At 46.0% G+C, this 20,043-nt stretch overlaps 1 protein-coding gene across 7 annotated transcripts in view; it reads right to left on the bottom strand.

Annotated features, from left to right (window-relative positions):
* Positions 1–90: 90 nt before the first annotated feature.
* HMOX2 (heme oxygenase 2) overlaps positions 91–20,043 on the bottom strand; it is a 31,665-nt gene continuing 11,712 nt past the window's right edge. For 2 of the 7 annotated variants that reach the window (XM_039239242.1, XM_039239241.1), the window contains 6 exons: positions 10,590–10,713; positions 4,117–4,243; positions 2,794–2,911; positions 1,881–2,372; positions 889–1,015; positions 91–798 (listed from right to left, as the gene is read on the bottom strand). In XM_039239242.1, coding sequence (XP_039095173.1) covers positions 671–798; positions 889–1,015; positions 1,881–2,372; positions 2,794–2,911; positions 4,117–4,202 — 951 coding nt within the window. In that variant the 5' untranslated portion in view covers positions 4,203–4,243; positions 10,590–10,713 and the 3' untranslated portion in view covers positions 91–670. Of the gene's footprint in view, positions 799–888; positions 1,016–1,880; positions 2,373–2,793; positions 2,912–4,116; positions 4,244–10,589; positions 10,714–15,475; positions 15,570–16,449; positions 16,641–20,043 lie in introns of those variants that run through there. The other 5 variants (XM_039239245.1, XM_039239246.1, XM_039239243.1 and 2 more) reach the window with 4 other exon arrangements.

Below are 20,043 nucleotides of genomic sequence, written 5' to 3' on the forward strand. Positions count from 1 at the left end.
GGGCTGTAAGGTGACCAGGAGTGGTGGGAGCACAAGGCCGAGAGTGGCTGAGAAGGATAATGTTCGCGCCAGGAAAGGAGGAGGCAGCGGTCAGAGTCCACTTTATTGAGTGCTGTAGCGTTTACACAGGTCAGAGGAGGAGACAGGCCACAGCTAAACAGATGCCCTCTCCGGGGTTTCTGCTTGAGCCGTATGACGACTGACTGTTCAGGACAGAGCTCCCAGGGCCACTGAGGGAGCCCCCTCCCTTCCACAGAGCCACAGCAGCCTGGGTTTGCTGGTTGCTCTGTTCCCACCAGGGGAAAAACACCCACCTAAATGCCAGCACAGGAATAATGAAAGGAAGGAGCCTCAGGGTGAGCAGTGTGGACGCCTCGGGAGCAGAGCAGGTTTCAGAGACTCAGCCTGGCCTGCTGAGCTGCACTGGCTGCTCCCAGTGCCACAGCCCGATGGCTGCAGGAATGGAGGGCCTGCACCCAGCTCGGCATCTAGCCCACACAGAAGACGCTATAGGCAGAGGCTTTAGCGTCTGGCTTTTATTGGTTGCTTGTTTTCTCAAACACAGCATTTAAAAAAAAGTCACCTGAGGTGGTAGTTTAGTCACAGGTGGAGGTGGGGGCGGGCCAGTGGTCACTCAGGAGGATGGCGCCAACGTGGAATGATGGGTCCTTCACATGTAGTACCAGGCCAAGAGGCCAGCAACGAGGGCCACACCAGTGGCCAGAATGAGCTGGAGGCTGGGCTTACTCAGCACAGCCAGGGCTGTTCGGAAGGGGCAGCTGCTGCCCTCCAGGGCACCTGTGTGGTGGCACCAACAAGGGACAGGGCATCAGTGGGGAACGCTGACACACCCACCCTGGAGGAGAGTTCCGAACAGGCAAGACCTACCTCCGTCTTGTTTAGCAGTGTAGTAGGGACATTTACGCACATCTCCTTTTCCATCGTGCACGGGGAGCCCATCCTCCAGGGTCTCTTTGGCCAACAAGGAGCCAGCCTGGTCCAGTTCATCGAAGATCTGCAGGAGCCGGGATAAACAGCTTTCAGTGGACTCCAAAGCGCAAACCAGTCAAGAAGCAGCCCTAATCCAAAGCGGGGGCAGCCACACGGACACAACACTGCTCCCTGGCACAAGCTCAGAGGTGTGGCCACACCTGCACTGCTGACTGTGGGGGCTCCTCCCTGGGCACTGACCACACAGCCCACGGCTAGAACTTCCGGAGCAGAAACGCTGAGCAGAGAAGAAAAGCGCTGCCCCTAAAATACTCTGTGAACACTGCTCCTTCCCCATTTGTAGTTGCGAGGTATTTTTTAGCAAGAACGACAGAGAAGGAGAGGAATGTGGGAGAACTGAGGCCCCAATAGGGCTGACCCATGCTGAGAGGCCTGTGGAGACTACTGATATGGGACTGATCTGATGGGCCTGCATCGGGGCTGGTGCTTCCCTCCCTGGCCATGGCCACCCTCCTGGTGCTGAGGGCTGGGCTGGGCTCCAGGACAGAATCCACCTCCCCAGGCTTAGCCCCATCTGAAGACTACTTGTCAGCTGAATTCTCTCTCTGTGTGTTTCTCTCCCTGAATTGATCAAGTGGGGCAGCCCTTGCTAAAAAGGAGGAAATCCACTCAAGACCAGAATCCTGTGATGACAGGGAGGGACCTCCCTCTATGTGCTAGGGCCTTACCCTCCCTGGAACAAAAACACACAAGCTGGCCATCAAAGCAAAGCCATCACTTGGCTCATGCCCTCTGCGGTCTATTTGGTCCTTCAATTTTCTCCCTGGAAGGCTGCCCCTTATCTGGCCTAAAACACTGATGCCTGTTAAGGGAGCTCTGGATCAGCCCCCACCGTCAGAGGCACCCTTCCTGCCCGATCCCAGCAGTACCTGCATGTTGTATTCAAAGGCCTTGTTGGCCTCTTCCACGATCTTCTCTTTGGTCTTCAGGTTCAGGTCCAAGGCATTCATCCTGGCCCGGTAGAACTGCTTGAACTGTTGTGCATTGTCCACATTCTCAAACTTATAGAACTGGGTCCCTTCTCCCGTGCTGGGCAGTTTCAGGGCCCGCTGGGCCACCTTCTTCAGCACCTGGCCCCCTGAGAGGTCCCCCATGTAGCGGGTGTAGGCATGGGCCACCAGCAGCTCTGGCTCATTCTGCCCCACATAGTGGATCCGCTCCACGTACTTTTGGGCAGCCTCGGAGCACTGCACCTGCTCCTCCCAGTTCTCTCCAAAGAAATACTCCATGTCCTTGGTCAGTGCCTCCTTCCGGTGCAGCTCCGTGGGGAAGTACAAGGGGGCAAAGGCTGGGTGGTCCTTGTTGCGTTCCATCTCCTCCTCCAGGGCTGAATATGTGAAGTAAAGTGCAGTAGTGGCCAGCTGTTGAGGGGGACGGGGGAGACCATGGGAAGGGCTGCAGGCCTTAACCAGCAAGCACCTCTCCTGAGCCCACTGCCCCCGTGTCTGGGCGGCCAGAGATGAAGCCTCCAGCGGCATGCCCCCTCCAATTCCCAGAAGCCCATTTTTATGCTGTGAATTATTTTACACACCTAGGAAACTTTTTATGTTTCTTAAAGGAATGACATGGTGAATTCTTTGGAATGTGGATACTTTTGCTTCACACCATCACTATGTTATTCTAGTTAAGCTACCTGAAAACCATAAGCTGATGTCAAAAGAATGGAGGGTGGGTAGAAAAAGGCCCAGCTTCCACCTCAGAACTGCTCCAAGAGGATCTTCCTCAAGACTTCCCAAGACTAAGGCCCCCAGCCTGACCCTATCCATGACCAAGGGCACAAACCTTAAACAGCTCCTTCCTGATGTTGCCTTTCAAGAAATCCTTGACAAACTGGGTATTTTCTGCCCGGTCATGTGCTTCCTTGGTCCCTTCCTTCAGGAGCTCGGAGAGGTCAGCCATGCTGTGGAGACAGAGGGTGTGTGTGCGTGCGCATGTGCACGTGTGAATGACCCCTTCCCAATTACAGGGTGTCCCCTTGATGAGATGGAGGCAGGAGCTTCTGAGAACTCCACTCCAGCAAAGATACAGGATCTTGCCCCAGAGCATGGGGCAGGGAGATGTGAGTCAGCTCCCAGGACTTGGGTGACATGGAATGACTGTGTCCTACTTCCTAACAGTGTCCATTGTCTCTGTAAACCACCTGAATGAATAATGCTTTGCCTCTGTGGCCACCTAGTGCCTGATAAAAAGCACATCTAACCCACCATAGTGTTTGCTGGTTTCTGCAGGAAACAGCCAGCCTTTGGGAACGTGTCTCACGGAAGCCACACTGCTGTGATGGGCTGACTGTGGATGTCCCGGTGCAGTGTTGTTGCCTTCCTCCCACTGGGACCCACAGCCTCTTCAGGACTACATGTGGCTGGGCCCAGGGACAGGAGGAGAACGAGACAAAGGGTGAGGAAGTTGGAGCCAGTACCTCGTTTGTACCACTTAACAAAATTATACAGGATGGAGCGGTGCTGACGGGCACCACAGCCAGCAACCAGCAAGGCAAAGAATGCATGACCCTGAAGATGGAGGCACCAGGCAGCAGCTTGTGTGGGCTACACAATCCATCCATCAGAGAAACAAAAACACGGCCCTGTTCGGCCCATCCTCTGCTAGCTTCTTTAGGAGATTAGCTCCTGTCACCTACATGCTGAGAGTCATTTCTTACTAGCAATTATTTCAAGATACAAAAAAGCACTTTGTCAGTGACAGGGCTACAGTAAGGTAAGAACCATGAAGAACAGGCTCTGGTAACTCATTAACTGTCTCTACCCAGTAAGAAAAACCCCTGGAGTTAGAGCTGCTCCCACATTCTAAGGGGTGAAAAACACTGGAAAAGGTGCCAGTTTTGCCTGATTACCCTTTTCACCACAGAAGAAAAAAGGATCAGGGAAACCATCAAACTCTATCCCTCAGCACTCCTAGCAGTGCCTGTCCTGCTTTCCCTGGGAACAAATGGGAAGAGTGCTGAGCGGCCCAGGGTGCTGCCTGCCCCTTCTCTCTGCAATCCCGACCAGGGGTCCTGGGGGCCACAGCAGCAGCACTCCCCACACCCGGTGCCTGCCACATGCAAGGCCCTGGGCACATGACTCCACACAGCCGGCCCCCATCACTCACCTGGTGTGGTTTTCTTTTTCTGAGGCCCCGAAGTTCTTTTTCTCCGACTCGTCCACCCCCTCTGAGGTCTCCAGTTCCACTGACATGGTTGCCGAGTGTGACTCTTGCTGCTCTCACTCTCCCGGTCCTGTAGAGACACAAGGAGCTGCTGACGGGGTGCCCACAGCAGTCATTCCCCCAAACACTTACTGGTTCCGCTCTCCTCTGAGCCAACAGAATGGAGGAGTCAACTACGTGCTTCAGAAGTGTTTTCTTTCAAAATAAAGCTCTGCCATTATGGGGACCATTATTTGAATATGGACAAAATTTGATTATGGACAGTAGATTAGGTAATAGCACTGAATCAATACTAAACTTGCTATTTTTTATAATTGTACTGTGGATGTATAAAAGAAAGTCTTTGTTTTAGGAAATAATCCTGAAGTATTCAAAAGTAAAGGCCACACTGCCTGCAACTGTAAAAATGGTTCAGAGAGTGTGTGTGTGAGGGCGCGCATGTGTGCATACACTTATTAGGGAGAGGGAGGGAGGACATGCTCAAGTAAAAGCAAATGAAGCAAAATACTGGCTGTGAATTTGGATAAAAGGTACACGAGTTCTGTGTACCATTCTTGCAGCTTTTCTGTATGTTTGAAATTATATCAAAATTAAAAGTTACCTAAAACACAAAATAACAAATAACATCATAGATAAAGCTTAAAACAAAAACAAAAAGCAGCAGTGCAGTGAGCAGCTTGCGTCTGGAGCCAAGCGGTCCCACTGTCGCAGGCAGGGCGGCCTTGTGCACAGAGCTGTGGGGCAGGGCAATTAACTGAAACAGTAAGCCAGGCAGCTTGACGATGCTAAGAGCAGCTGGAAAGGCACTTGACAAGCTGTATCAGATATAGTCACCAAGCAAGTGCACTGTCCCCAGCCTGCTCTGGACTTCGCGGGGCCAACGGAAGAAATATAAACCAGCTGCTCTGCCTTTGTGGCTGCCAGGGCTGAACCTTCCTAAGCCAGGGAAATAGGGTCCTACCACAAGACAAGCTAACCCTCCATGCCTGGAGGCCTCTGCTCTGGAGTGCAAAGGGGTAATCCATCTGCAGAACTTTCCAGATGAACAGCAGGACAGTTCCATCAGTTACTAATGTAACTCACAAAACCAGAACTACCAAATCAAGCGAAGGAAAGAAGAGGCCTTTATTTTCCTACCTCAGTCAGTATCTATTTACTGAGCATCTTCTACATGCTCCACCCAGAAATAGGTGTCAAGGGGGACAAAAAAGTGTAAGTAATGATCCTTTTAAGATATAAAGAAGAAAATAAAAATCAACCTCTATCTCACTCCACAGATATACCCACTGTTAATGTTAGTATGTATCCTTAGTTTTCTCTAGACATGTAATTATATCTTTATCTTTTGGGATATTATAATACATGGTTTGCTTAGCATGCTCTTTCTGAACCTTTAGATTTAGTATTTATACAATGGGATTAAAGACAGGATTAATGATAGGAAGGATTAAGTGGGAATAGGGAAGGTAAGGCTTTTAGCACAGTGCTTACCACATGGTAAACACTCACTAAACAGTAGATATAAACTTCATATTTTGATTGAGGCTTAACTGCTATTGTTCTAGAATGCTTGGAAAATAATTAGCAGAAAGTGAAATAAGCCAAAGATATGTAGGGTATTATTTATATGTGGAATCTTAAAAAAGAGGTTTCAAGAGGCACCTGGGTGGCTTAGTCAGTTAAGCATCCGACTTCAGCTCAGGTCATGATCTCACAGTTCGTGGGTTCGAGCCCTGCATGGGGCTCTGTGCTGACAACTAGCTCAGAGCCTGGAGCCTGTTTCAGATTCTGTATCTCCCTCTTTTTCTGACCCTCCCCTCATCACACTGTCTCTCTCTCTCTCAGAAATAAATAAAACATTTAAAAGATTTTTTAAAAAGAGGTTTCATAAAAGGTTTTGTAAGTCATAAAAACAGAGGGTAGAATGGTGGTTGCCAGGGGCTGGGGGTGGGAGCAATGGAGAGATGTTGGTAAAAGGGTACAAATTTTCAGTTATAAGATGAATAAGGCCTGAGGATCTAATGAACAGCATGGTAACTAGAGTTAATAATACTTTATTGCATAATTAAAATTTGCTAAGAAACGTAGCTTTTAAGCGTTGTAACAAAAAATATTTGAGGTGATGGATGTTCATTCAATTATGGTAATCCACAATTATAAATCATCACATTTTAAATATATTATTATATAAACATATATAATAACAATATAATATTAAATGTATATTTATTATATATTATGTTATTTATTATTATATATTTAATATTAATATTAAATATATAAAAATATATTATTTAAATATATATTATATAAACATATTATTACACACTTTAAATATATTATAATTTAAATTACATTTTTTAATTTATTTTTTATTATTTATTTATTTTTAAATATTTTTATTTATTTCTAGGAGAGAGAGAGAGAGAGAGAGACAGCGTGAGCAGGGGAGGGTCAGAGACAGAGGGAGATACAGACTCCGAAACAAGCTCCAGGCTCTGAGCTGGCAGTCAGCACAGAGCCCGAGGCGGGGCTTGAACCCACGAACCACGAGATCATGACCTAAGCCAAAGTTGGACGCTTAACCGACTAAGCCACCCAGGCGCCCCTAAATTACATTTTTTTAATGTGTATTTAATTTTGAGAGAGAGAAAAAGAGCATGAGCAGGGGAGGGGCAGAGAGAGGGAGATAGAATCTGAAGCTTGCTCCAGGCTCTGAGCTGTCAGCACAGAGCAGGATGCAGGGCTCAAACTCAGGAACTGTGAAATTATAACCTGACCAAAGTTGGATGCTTAACCTACTGAGCCACCACCCAGGGACCCTCAACAAAAAAATTTTTTAACATTTATTTATTTTTCAAAGAGAGAGACAGAACGTCAGCAGGGGAGAGGCAGAATGAGATGGAGACACAGAATCCAAATCCATAGAAACACACAGGGCTTGAACCCATGAACCACAAGATCATGACCTGAGCCGAAGTCGGATGCTTAACCAACTGAGCCACCTAGGCACCCTGAAATATAATTTTACTTATCAACTATACCTCAATAAAGCTGGGGGGGAAAAAACCCAGAATATATAGAAAATAGGACCTTCTCTTGACTCCAAATCAGATATACTTTCATCTCTTATAATGCTGATGAACTGCAGGTTCACCAATATTCAGTCCAGGATGTGAAGGTAGGTGGTCATCACATGGAGAGAAGGGGGGGCTTACCCAGCTCCCTCAAAATTTAGAGTGGAGGACAGGAAGGGCCTCTGGATCAAAGCACAATGTAAACAAAGTAAAATGGGACAGACCACAGAGATGGCGTAAGGGTGCCCAGCTACACATCTGGTGTCCTTTTACCAAGGAGCCAAGGCAGACTTTGTTGGCTGCAGAATAAGCCTCACACTAGCTTGTCCATGCTGACCTCCTTTTACAGACTTAAGAAAGAACATCTGAGCTCATCTTCAGGAGCCTCAGAGCCAAGATTTATCCCAGGCCAGTCGGCCCTCAGGCTGTAAGAAAAGGTACTGGATGGACCACCCAGTAGAGGAAACAGGGGAGAGTAAGTAGAGCCCCTAGACAGGTGGCAGGCCCACGCGGCCATGCTGAAGACACACCCCAGGCACCTGAGGACTGCAGCTCCCATGCTGCTTGCAGGTGAAACTGAAAATAGGCAAAGACAATAACAAGGGTGCAATCTAGTTGCCCTACGTTACCAGTTGCAGTAACTTAGGTAAACTTCCTGCACCTAATTATCATGCTGCACAATGATTATATATATAATTAAATCTGATCATTAACTGTTTTGTTTGATAATAACTGTGCACTCTGGAAGGTATAGTCTTGCTCAAGCAACAGGACCTTTTGTTTCTCTTACAAATACGAAAGGGGGAGGGGAGGGAAGGCCGGTGGCCACAGATGCCTCCTCATCAGCACTCTGTGCCAGTCTCCCTTCAGGCACACCTTCCTGCCACCTTCTTCAACTTCAGTCCTGCCCCAGAGGCCCTAATACCCTCCTCTCAGCTCAAAGGAGGCCCAGCTCTGGCCCCAGGGGCAGGGCACAGCTGTCTGTTTCAGGGCTGGAGCTCCAGAGCCGGGAAAATAACAAGTTCTCAACAAACACTTGTTAAATTAAAAATCCAAAGATGGGGTGCCTGGCTGGCTCAGGCGGAAGAGCATGCGACTCTTCATAAATTCAAGCCCCATGCTGAGTGTACAGATTAGGTGCATACATAAAAACTTATTTAAAAAAATCCGAAGGAAAGAAGGCAGGCAGGCAATTATCTCATGCATCCTGTCAACATGGCACCTGTGGACAACAAAAGTAATCTGGTGACTACTTCAATAGTTTTTCTAAATTCAAAACATGATTTAACAAGTGAGTTGTTTTTTTTAATGTTTTTTATTTATTTCTAGGAGAGAGAGAGAGAGCGTGAGCAGGGGAGGGTCAGAGAGAGAGGGAATCACAGAATGAAACAGGCTCCAGGCTCTGAGCTGGCGGCACAGAGCCCGACGCGGGGCTTGAACCCACGAACCGCGAGATCATGACCTAAGCGAAAGTCGGACGCTTAACCGACTAAGCCACCTAGGCACCCCATTAACAAGTGGGTTTTGAAGGAGAGCTAGGTACTGGCCTACTCCACTCAGAAGCAAGAATACAGAGTCCTTAATGTGGACATCTGCACAGATGAGGAGAAGGTTCTGAGAAAGGCTCAATTAGCACCTTCAATCCACACAAGCAAGGGCCAGGGAAGGCAGCCTGTGTCCATCGTGTGACCTGGTCACTGTTCCTCAAAGGAGGGGCTGTGTAGTGCAGCATTCAGAGGCCACCTTGCAATGTCAGAAACAGAACTCACTTCATTCTCTGAAAAGCTATGTGTCCAAATTTGGTCTGACTGGCCTCTATGCTTGAATTCATTTTTCTTTGTAGGAACCCCTGGAATCCCTAGAAAATCAAGAGGTCAAATCATAAATGTAGAACCTTTCTAGACTTCACCTCTCATTATCGAGAAGCTGCCTAACTCCACCAGGAAAAAACAACAACAACAACAACAAAAAAGATCCCAAAAGATTAACAGTAATCTGGACCAAAATGATACATAGCCATACTATGACGTTAGAAGAAAGTCACACAGCCTAACAATACAGGGTCGGACTGCTCAAACAATAGCAAACAATAGAATCCTGGCACAGCTGGGACAAGTTGATAGGCTACAACCACTATGGAAAAGTCTACATAAACTTGTTTTAAATAAAGGACTTAAAACGCTGACTACCAACTATGTGCAAAAGTAAGTTTAAAAAAAAAGTACGTAAGTATACTGACAATAACAGGAAGGGAAGGGAATTTAAAAGAGAATAAAACAATAAATTATATTAAAAAAAGAAAATACATAGGTCAACATACCAGTTCCAATAAACAAACAGAGTATAAAACTTGTTACTTGACATTTTGGCATGGCTACTTCTTTATATAAAAAGTAGCCGAATTCTCTGGAAAAGGGGGAAGAAAGGCAGGGGAGAGAGGAAGAGGGAGAGGGAGAAAGAGGGAGGAACTGGACCAAGCAAACCGGCTAAGGTAAGATCCCACACTACACTAGTCCACAGGAAGTCACGTGGGCCATTACTTTGCTCTTACAAATTTCAGAAAGGTCCACCTGCACTCTGTGTTCTAATTCCAAAAAACTGTGACCCTCTGTTTATAAAATCTACCTCCATACCTGCTGTACTACCTGTTCACCTGAACGATAATAGGTTTTCACCCCCATATCAGGTCTGATAGAAGCAGCAACAACGTCCCTATCGCCAATGTTCCTTCCAGCAAAGGAAGTTCCTGTGGACCTGCCCAGGAGATCCAGAACAATCAATTCAAGGCCTTTGCTCCTGGTAAATTGCAGGCTCAAGGCACTAGGGCTTCTGAAAGAACAAATGTGTTCAGAGATGTTAAATCCTCTTCCATGGACACACATCCTGCAAACCTCAGAAAGTCAGTTAGCTTAGTGCAATGCTGCCAGACAGGACTACATTATCACTCATTCCCCATTTGGTGATTCAAAAAGGCACAATAAAGACCTAATCTATAACAATTATTTCCCATTTTGATTCTTCTTTGCCCTGGAAAGCCAAGGAAGAAAGGAGCAGATTGCTGAGCTTGGCCAGAACTAGAGAGCAAGGTAGGGGAACGGGGAAGAAAACGCATTGCAACCAGCACCCTGGAATTAGAACAATACTCCCACCTGATTCTGGAATTGACAGTGACCAGCTACCAGCTACAGATGCCCACAACATGAGCTAGTATAGTTATTCCCATTCGTGGAGAGGAAACAGCCACAGGGAAAATGGAAGTGGCTGCTCAGACATCTGTATTGGGTGGGCCACAGATCCACTCCTCCCTGCTAAACAGCTTGTGGATGGGCACTTGCTTACCAGAAGGCTGTTCCCAGCTCAGAGTTTACTCCTGTACAGAACCGGCATCATATTAATAAGAAGTGATTATTCTTCGGCTTTGCCAAGTGCTGTCATCTTGTTTCCCAGTTAAACCAGAAGCTTCCTACAAGACAGTTCATCAGAACTCCCTTAGACACAGTTTCTGAGAGTCCAATGCCATGTTCCAAATCACTTAGAACTCACCCTGGGAAGTCTCCAACTTGAACCGCAACTGTTACAGATGCACAAATGGAACGCCTACTGAGAAAGCTAGCTAAATGAGTGTGGGACAAGAAAATACTGGTTAAATTCTAAAATACCAAGAGCACCTGGCTGGCTCAGTCAGAAAAGCATGCAAGTCCTGACACTTAAGAGTCCTGAGTTTGATGGAAAGAGCCTAAGTGTCCATCAACAGATGAATGGATCAAGAAGATGTGGTTTATCTATACCATGGAGTACTACATGGCAATGAGAAACAATGAAATCTGGCCATGTGTAGCAACATGGATGGACCTTGAGGGTGTTATGCTGAGCGAAATAAGTCAGGCAGAGAAGGACAAATATCAAATGTTTGCACGTATAGGAGGATTAGGAGGAACTTGACGGAGGAACAAGGGGGAGAAGAAGGGCGGAAATGGTGGGGGAAAGGGAGAGAGGCAAACCATGAGAGACTCTTGAATGCTGACAAAAACTGAGGACTGATCGATGTGGGGGGGAGGGGGGGATGGGCATGGAGGAAGGCACTTTGGGGATGAGCACTGAGTGTTATGTAGAAACTAATTTGACAATAAACTATGTGTAAAAAAAAAAAAAAAAAAAAAAAGTCCTGAGTTTGAGCCCTACATTGGGTGTAGAGATTACTAAAAGTAAATAAATTAAATACCAAATAAGAAAAATTTTAATTAGAAAAAAATTTTAATTGGGTATTATGCCTCTAACTGGTATGAAATCTGGTTTTATCTTTCTTCACCTTGCCCTCCCTCTCTTCCTCTTTCACTTCCTCTCTCTCTCTCTCAGGGTCTGCACTTTCTAACTAATGACTTGTTACATTTCCCATGCCTCTAGCTGACCAAGGCCATTCTGACCCCTTAAGGCCCAATTAGATTAGCTTCTGCATTTATCTGGCTGTGTAATGTTTTCTCTGCTGCACCCTCCCTAGGCTCCAGAAAGCCCAGTCTCCCCTGTAGTCCCTGCCCTCAGATGCTCTCTCTACATCAGAGCTGGGCACTGGCTCCCTGCCCAGCTCCAACGCCTCCAAATAGGCCCAGTTCCACATCTATCCTCCCCTTGCCCAGGGAGGCTTGCTCCTAAACCCATGTGCCTTTAAGGGCAGGCACTACATTGGACTCTGGTTACTTTTCTTAGCCAGCACTGGAAGCACTGAGGACTCTAGTTTCTTTTGTCCAAAGGTCTACCTCTGGTCAGTGGTGCAGCTTCTTTTCCGTAGCCCATGGTTGTGTGTGTGTGTGTGTGTGTGTGTGTGTGTGTGTGTGTGTGTCTTCCACTCTTTGGTTTCAATAAATATGTTTCAATTGTATGCATCCTTGTCTATGATCTCACCTCACCCACTTATGTTTTGAGATTTAGGAGGGTCACAGTTCAAAAATAATGTTTCTCAGAGAAACCATGTACATTATATGCCCCATAAATGTTTTTTAGATAAACACAGAATACAAGAATCCCAGACTCTCGGGGCGCCTGGGTGGCTTAGTCGGTTAATCGTCTGACTTTCACTTAGGTCATGATCTCGCGGTTCGTGGTTTCGAGCCCCGCGTCGGGCTCTGTGCTGACAGCCAGCTCAGAGCCTGGAGCCTGTTTCAGATTCTGTGTCTCCCTCTCTCTCTGAACCCCGCCCCCCGCTCACGCTGTCTCTCTCTCTCTCTCCCAGAAATAAAATAAAACATTAAAAAAATTAAAAAAAAAAAAAAAAAAGAATCCCAGACTCTCTTTCCTGGATTATAGGATCTGTTCCTTCTTTATATGCCCTAAAGACTTTTCACATTTAAGTGAGAGAATACCTGTTTCCATCTAACAGTACCATAATCAGGGGCACCTGAGTGGCTCAGTCAGTTAAGCCTCTTTGGTTTATGTCATGATCTCATGATTCCTGGGCTTGAGTTCTGTGCCGGGCTCTGTTCTGACGGCTCAGAGCCTGGAGCCTGCTTTGGATTCTGTGTCTCCCTCTCTCTCTGTCCCTGACCTCTTTCCTCCTGGCCCCCCCACTTTCTCAAAAGTAAATAAACATTAAAAATGTTTTTAAATACCATAAGCGGGCCAATTCTTTTTTTTTTTTTGAAAGAGAGAGGGAGTGTGCGCAAGTAGGGGGGGGAGGGAGGGAGGGAGGGAGAGAGATAGAGAGAGAGAGAGAGAGAATATCCCAAGCAGACTCTGTGTTGTCAGTGTGGAGCCCTATGGGAGGCTCGATCCTACAAACTGGAAGATCAATGAACAGAGCGGAAATCAAGAGTCACACACTTAACCCACTGGGCCACCCAGGCTCCACAGGCCAATTCTCAGTGGCCCCACATAGTCCCATCAGGCCTCAGAAGATATAAATAAACTGGTTGTTTACCCAAAAGTTCTTTCATGGAAAAAAAATGTTTTCTTTTTTTTTTTTTAATTTTTTTTTTAATGTTTTATTTATTTCTAGGAGAGAGAGAGAGACAGCGTGAGCAGGGGAGGGCCAGAGAGAGAGGGTGTCACAGACTGAAACAGGCTCCAGGCTCAGAGCTGGCAGTCAGCACAGAGCCCGATGCGGGGCTCGAACCCACGAACCGCGAGATCATGACCTAAGCGAAAGTCGGACGCTTAACCGACTAAGCCACCCAGGCGCCCCATTTTTCTGAATACATGTCTACATAAAAAGTAAATTCTAACATCCTACTTATAAACCCTATATATGACCTAGGAACAAAGAACCGTAGAGCTACTCTACGGGGAAGAAACCAGGCGCAGGAAGGCAAATCTCTTCAGAGCCTCCAAATCTATCTCTACATTTTTCACCTGTAGGAATGAATACCTGCCAGTGTTCCATACCACAAGGGTATCTGGAGGATCAAATAAGATAATGAATGTGAAACAACTTCCTAACAAATGTTATATTATACAAATGTTACAAAAGGAATTGAGAAGGACTCGGAACTGTTTACTAACTGGCCTGTGCTGAGACACCCCCAGTGAGGTGTTCAAACCTTACTAGGACACCAGGAACCTCTCACCAGGGGAAAGCAGCCCTGTTCCTGGAGGTGGTGTGGAGATTTTCTTTTCCTTAGCACTGTTTGAAATCCAGCATTAATAAGAAGTAAACCCCTCACCAAGTGCCAGTTTTGCATGTCACTCAGGAAATGGACATGCAGAGGAAGTGCCATTTGCCTTAGGTAAACAGCCACCTGACTGGCTCTGCTTTGCTTCCAGACCTTGGAGAGGCTAGAATCTAGAGGGGACAGGAGTCTGATGCTCATGGACCTGTCAGTTCACTGAGGCCACTTATGGACTTCTGCCAACTGCTGATTACTGCTATAGACTCAGCTCACCTCTGAGAATGGGAAGGCACCTAGGGGCTTGCACAAAGGGCATGGTCTTTAGAACTATAAAGATTTGATTAGTAGCTGCATGGCTGTAGGTGACTCATAACTTCTAGAAAGCAGTCTCCTCATTGCATCAATAGGGTAACTCTGCCCCACATTTTTAAGTGGGTTTTAAGGACTAAATGAGCTAATATGTGTATAAAGGTTTCATGAGGGGCTCCTGGGTGGCTCAGTCAGTTAAGTGTCTGACTTTGGCTCAGGTCATGATCTTGCTATTTTGAGTTCAAGCCCCACAACAAGCTCTCTGCTGCCAGTGCAGAGCCTGCTTTGGATTCTGTCTCCCTCTCTCTCTGACCGTCTCCTGTTGGCACGCACATGTGCCTCTCTCTCAAAAATAAGTATTAAGAAAAATTTTTTTGAAAAAAAAAAAATGTTTCATAAAATGTAATGCTGCCTCAAATGTTGATGACTGCTTACCGAGTAAGCTATTGGAGAAAATAAGCAGCTGTTGATTCTGAAACACTGAGGAAGATGAAAAATCCAGTGAATCCACAGATAATTCTGAGTAGGTCACAACGGAGGACCTCCTCAGTCAGAGTCAGGAAATGGGAATACCTGTTCTTTCCAAAGAGAGACATGTGACCACTGCAGCTAGAAAACCCTCATTGCAGATGCTGGCTGAGCCAGATGCTGGAAGCAGTGGGTTGAATCAGCACTAAACCAACAAGGCATCTGATAAGAGGGCCTCCCAAAAACTCCGAGGAAACCGGATCATCCAGGTCAACAGCTTCTGAGTTTATACAATAAATGGCCTGAGGTCTCTTATGAACTCTGGCGCCGCTACTCCTCAGGAAATCTTATACACAACCTTCATCCTTTTCATTTAAATCACTGGGTGAATTCAATCCCACAGATCATGGAGTGGATGACTATTAATTAACCTCTTGATAAAGAGCGAGTTTCAGACAAGGAATCCTGGAAAAGTAGAGACTCCAGGGACACAAAAGTCTTACATCAGATTTACTAAACACACATTTGCACATCTGGATGGACAATAAACAACCAGAATGCAATACAACTACTAACTTAGTAAACCCAACAATTGACATCACTCAGAAGTCCAAGACGGCTCCGGCAGGCTTTCTTTTTACTGAGGACAGGGGTGTGCTCATCACTAGCACGTCCAAATACAAGAGAGCAAGCATTCAAAGCAGACACCAGGGATGACACCCGAAACATTGAAGAGAGCTCAGAGTAGGGGCCAGGAGTCTAGTGGTGATGCTGCCAAGTCCTGGTAAAGAGAGGTCCTACTACAAATGAAATAAATTAAGACCTGCCCCTTTCTGAGTGTTATCTCACCTCATATGAGAAGACATGGTCTTAGGGCTGAGAAGATGAAGACTCTTTCCCATGAGAGGCATCTGCGGTGGGAGCTGATGCCCTGACTGAATTCCTGAAATTGTTAAGACCACATTTTCTAAGAATAAAGCCTAAGCACCAGACATCCTGTAAGGGCTGGTGTTAACAGAGGAAATACTGACATGACCATGGGTCACCCTAGGACCATCAAGTGAAAATGATTCAAATTTAGAATCTGCACAATCTGAAAGCATGTGCCCTGTAGCTTAAGTAGAGTCATCATATTCCCTTTCACTCCGGTGCGACAGTTGTCACATGTGGCTTCAGCCTCTCTCGTGGATGAGGACTGTAAGTAGCATTTGGGGGTGGAGGGAGAGAGTGGCTGATCAGGATGCATCTGCTGAATCTTCCTTCTGGAAACCTAGAAGTGCTATTAGCTTCCAGGTGCTTTCCTTTCTAAAACAGACTCAATAGAGCCTCAACAGCACCTCTGCAAGGACAGAAGGTTCTTAAGTTCACCCTGGGAGGCTGATACAGAGAAAGCACCAGACTGAAGTCTAAGAGACCTGGCTAAGTCACTTTCAAGCAGAGTCCCATTGACCATGAAGAAATGAAGATTGAGAGATTTAAGTAAGTGTCCAACGTCACTTACAAAGTTAATAGTGGAGTTGGGGCCAAGCCTGAGTCCTTCTGAATTGAATGTAAGGTCATTCCTCCTGTGTCCCAGCTAACACGCATGTGAAATCAGTATGATGTCACCACAGACTACTAACAACATGGAAAATAGGCTGTACTACACTGCATTTATGTGTTCAGTGAATGGGTTTTCTAAACCACTGATTATCCTGTGTTGTTGTTGTTGTTGTTGTTTTAAGTATGAAACATTAGCTCAATCCTATGATTTCTGAGAAGTAAATGTCCAGGCTCCCACTGGAAGCTTCAGAAGCTGCTGCTGCCCATCCCACAACACTCACCTTGGCTCACTCAGATTACAGGCAACCTGAGAAGACTGTTCCCTGGTGAGCCCTGCTTTTGTTGACCAGCAGGTCAGGACAAGGCAGCCAAGACAGCTGGTCCCAGAGGGGAGGATGGCATCCCGACCCCCCAGGGCATGGAGGGAACCAGCCAGACCTGCCAGGCCTTGTGGACAATGAAGCCAGGGGCTCACGGCATCCCTATACCAAGAAGAGGTCACAGTAGGCTCTTTACATCTCTATAGCACCCATCGTCATAGTAACTACAGAAAAATAGAAGATCCAGTTTCAAGAATCTAACTATGTCCTCCATGTGTTGAGTGTTTAAAATCTATTTGGTCCCAGGGCATCTGGATGGCTCAGTCAGTTAAGGTTCTGACTTCAGATCAGGTCATGATCTCACTGCTGGTGAGTTTGAGCCCCACATCGGGCTCTGTACTGACAGCTCAGAGCCTGGAGCCTGCTTCGATTTCCATGTCTCCCTCTTTCTCTGCCCCTCCCCTGCTCACACTCTGTCTCTCTCTCTCAAAAATAAATAAACCATAAAAAAATTTTTTTTTAAATCTATTTGGTCCCATCTTTGTCTACTGAAAATATAGGTCTACTTGGGAAAAGTAGTGCAATGTGTAGAACCATGTCACCATAAACTTCATATAAGATTAGCAACTCCACAGGCCAAAGTATTGATCAATCTAACAAGGTGGCTCCTATAATCTCACTTTGGACCTATAAGGGATCTTAACATGTTTCCACAGGCCTACAGAGTCAGGTATTATTCCCAGGCTTTTTCACAATGACTGCCTAGATTCTGACAGCAGGGGAAGGGGTGCGTGGATGGAGTGGGGGGCAAGGAAACAAGCCCAGACTCAGAACTGCTAACTCCAAGAGGCTGGCTCCATCCTACAACAGCTTACATCTATGGCAGCAGGGGCTCCGGCAACAGCAGCTACTAGGACTTTCCCAGAGGAAGAAGTTCAGCTTTCCCAGCAGGCCCTACCTCCACTGATAAAGGGGTCAGAGGCATAGTCAGCCTGCTGCTGCCTCCCTGTATTAGTGAACGAGGCAACAACAGCTCCTTGGAATGGAGGCTCTCCATTATTTTTCTCTCTCGGTATATCTAGTCTGATTTGTATATGAATGGCGAAGTCCCCTAAGAGTAGCCAGGGACCAGAGATGAAGAAAACATGTTGTAAGCAATGTGAAATTACTGGCAGTTAGCCTTCTCCTCTACCCTAAAAGTCTCTCAGAATAAGAGCCAATTTACAGGCATAATCCTTAAAAGGTAAAACATTCATAACAAATAACTTCCAGCACCCCTCAAAACCATGCTACTTTTGGGGCACCGGGGTGGCTCAGTCAGTTGAGTGTCCAACTTTGGCTCAGGTCCGGATCTCACAGTTCGTGAGTTCAAGCCCCACATCGTTATCTATGCTGACAGCTCAGAGCCTGGAGCCTGCTTCAGATTCTGTGTCTCCCTCTCTCTCTCTGCTCCTCCCCTACTCACCCTCTCTCTCTCTCTCTCAAAAATAAACATAAAAAAATCTTTTTTTAAACCATGCTATCTTTTTTTCATTTGTAAATGTTTATTATTTATCTTTGAGAGAGAGACACAGCACAAGCAAGGGAGGGGCAGAGAAAGAGGGAGACAGAATCCAAAGCAGGCTTCAGGCTCTAAGCTGTCAGCACAGAGCTCAATGTGGGGCTCGAACTCACAAACCATGGAGATCACAACCTGAGCAGCAGTTGGACGCTTAACTGACTGTGCCCCAAAGCCATGCTTTTTTAAAAGGCAGAATAAAATAAAGTGCTATAGTGTATTACTTAGCAAAATGCCCTTAAGCCCTTTCTAGATATTCCAGCACTTCAAGGAAGGCTTTTAGCATAGAGGGAAAAAAGTAACAGATCATCACGCATTACTCTGCCTGATCTGTGAAATTTCTACAACCGTTTGGTTTCCTTTCCTCACTAGAATGAAGTTCCCAGGACATGACCTCCCCATTCAACAGTTGTGGCAGTAACTCATTGTCTGTATAAATGCCATATGTGCCTATTAATTCTTTTCTTTTTATTCAAGTATAGTTGACATACAATATTGTATTAGTTTCAGGTACAACACAAGAATTTGACATTTATATACATTATAAAGTGATCACCTTGTTAAGTACAGTCATCATACAAAGTTTTAACAGTGTTACTGACTAGAATTCCTAAACTGTACCGTACATTCCTATGACCTGAAATGTGTACCTCTTAATCCCCTTCAACTATCTCATCTATCCTCTCTCCCTCTTCCCTCTGACAATCACCAGTTTGTTCTCTGTATTTACAAGCCTGTTTCTGTTTTATTAGTTTTGTTTTCAAATTCTAAATGTAAGTGAAATCAGATGTCATTTGTCTTTCTCTGCCTGATTTACTTCACTTAGGATAATACCCTCTGGGTCCATTCATGTTGATACTGTTTAGACACAAATCTAAGTATCTGTATTTCAGTATATATCCTATGACATGGAGACTGAATGCCTCCACCTGAAAGTTTCTGTACAATGGGTTCAACACATCTAATAGACATATCCACACAAGTCCTTTCTGCACAGCACAATGCTAATATGCTGACACAACACAGAAGGAGGTGAGGTAATGGTGGAATTGCACGATCTCCAGAGTCAACCTGTGACAGGCACCTAATAAACGTTACCTGAACTGAACTCAGCCAAGAAAGAATACACTGGCCACACAAGCCAAAAGGCAGAGCAGGGACGTGGTTAAGGCACAGGCGCAGAGCACCTGAGTGGCTTAATTAAGCATCAGACTTCAAATCAGGTCATGATCTCAGGGCTTGAGGGTTCAAGCCCCAAGTCGGGCTCTGTGCGGACAGCTCATAGCCTGAAGCTTGCTTCACAGTCTTTGTCTCCCTTCCTCTTTGCCCCTCCCCACCCACACTCTATCTCTCAAAAATTAATAAACGTTTAAAAAACATTTTTTTAAAGGCACAGGCTCTAGTCAGGCACAACTGAGAGCAAACCCTGATTCTAGCACATGCCAGCTGGGTGGCCTTGGACCGGCTGCTTAACTTCCTGGAGGGTCAGTTTCTACATCTAATAGTAGTAACAACTCTGCAAAGTATGTAATGAGAATTAAATGAGACAAATTACTCATAGAACTGCGACGTGTTATATAGTATTGATTACCAAACTGAAGAAAGTGTCATTTAAACTTTGAAGTTAACAAACGTTCCCACATACTTTTAGACAAGAAATAGAAATACCCCCATCTCTACAGTGCAACCCTTACAGGCAACATCAAATACGTACTGGGGTCACAGATTCTGAGTTGAAGGCTCAATGTGAAGAACCTCTGTTTCCATTCTGACCACACCAGATATGAAGAAAGGAACAGAGGGGCGCCTGGGTGGCTTAGTCGGTTAAGCATCCGACTTTTGCTTAGGTCATGATCTTGCGGTTCGTGGGTTCGAGCCCCGCGTCGGGCTCTGGGCTGACTGCCAGCTCAGAGCCTGGAGCCTGTTTCAGTCTGTGACTCCCTCTCTCTCTGACCCTCCCCTGCTCACGCTGTCTCTCTCCTGGAAATAAAAAAAAA

Source organism: Hyaena hyaena, unplaced genomic scaffold, assembly GCF_003009895.1.
Source record: "Hyaena hyaena isolate Hyena2069 unplaced genomic scaffold, ASM300989v1 scaffold_155, whole genome shotgun sequence".
Classification (NCBI taxonomy): domain Eukaryota; kingdom Metazoa; phylum Chordata; class Mammalia; order Carnivora; family Hyaenidae; genus Hyaena; species Hyaena hyaena.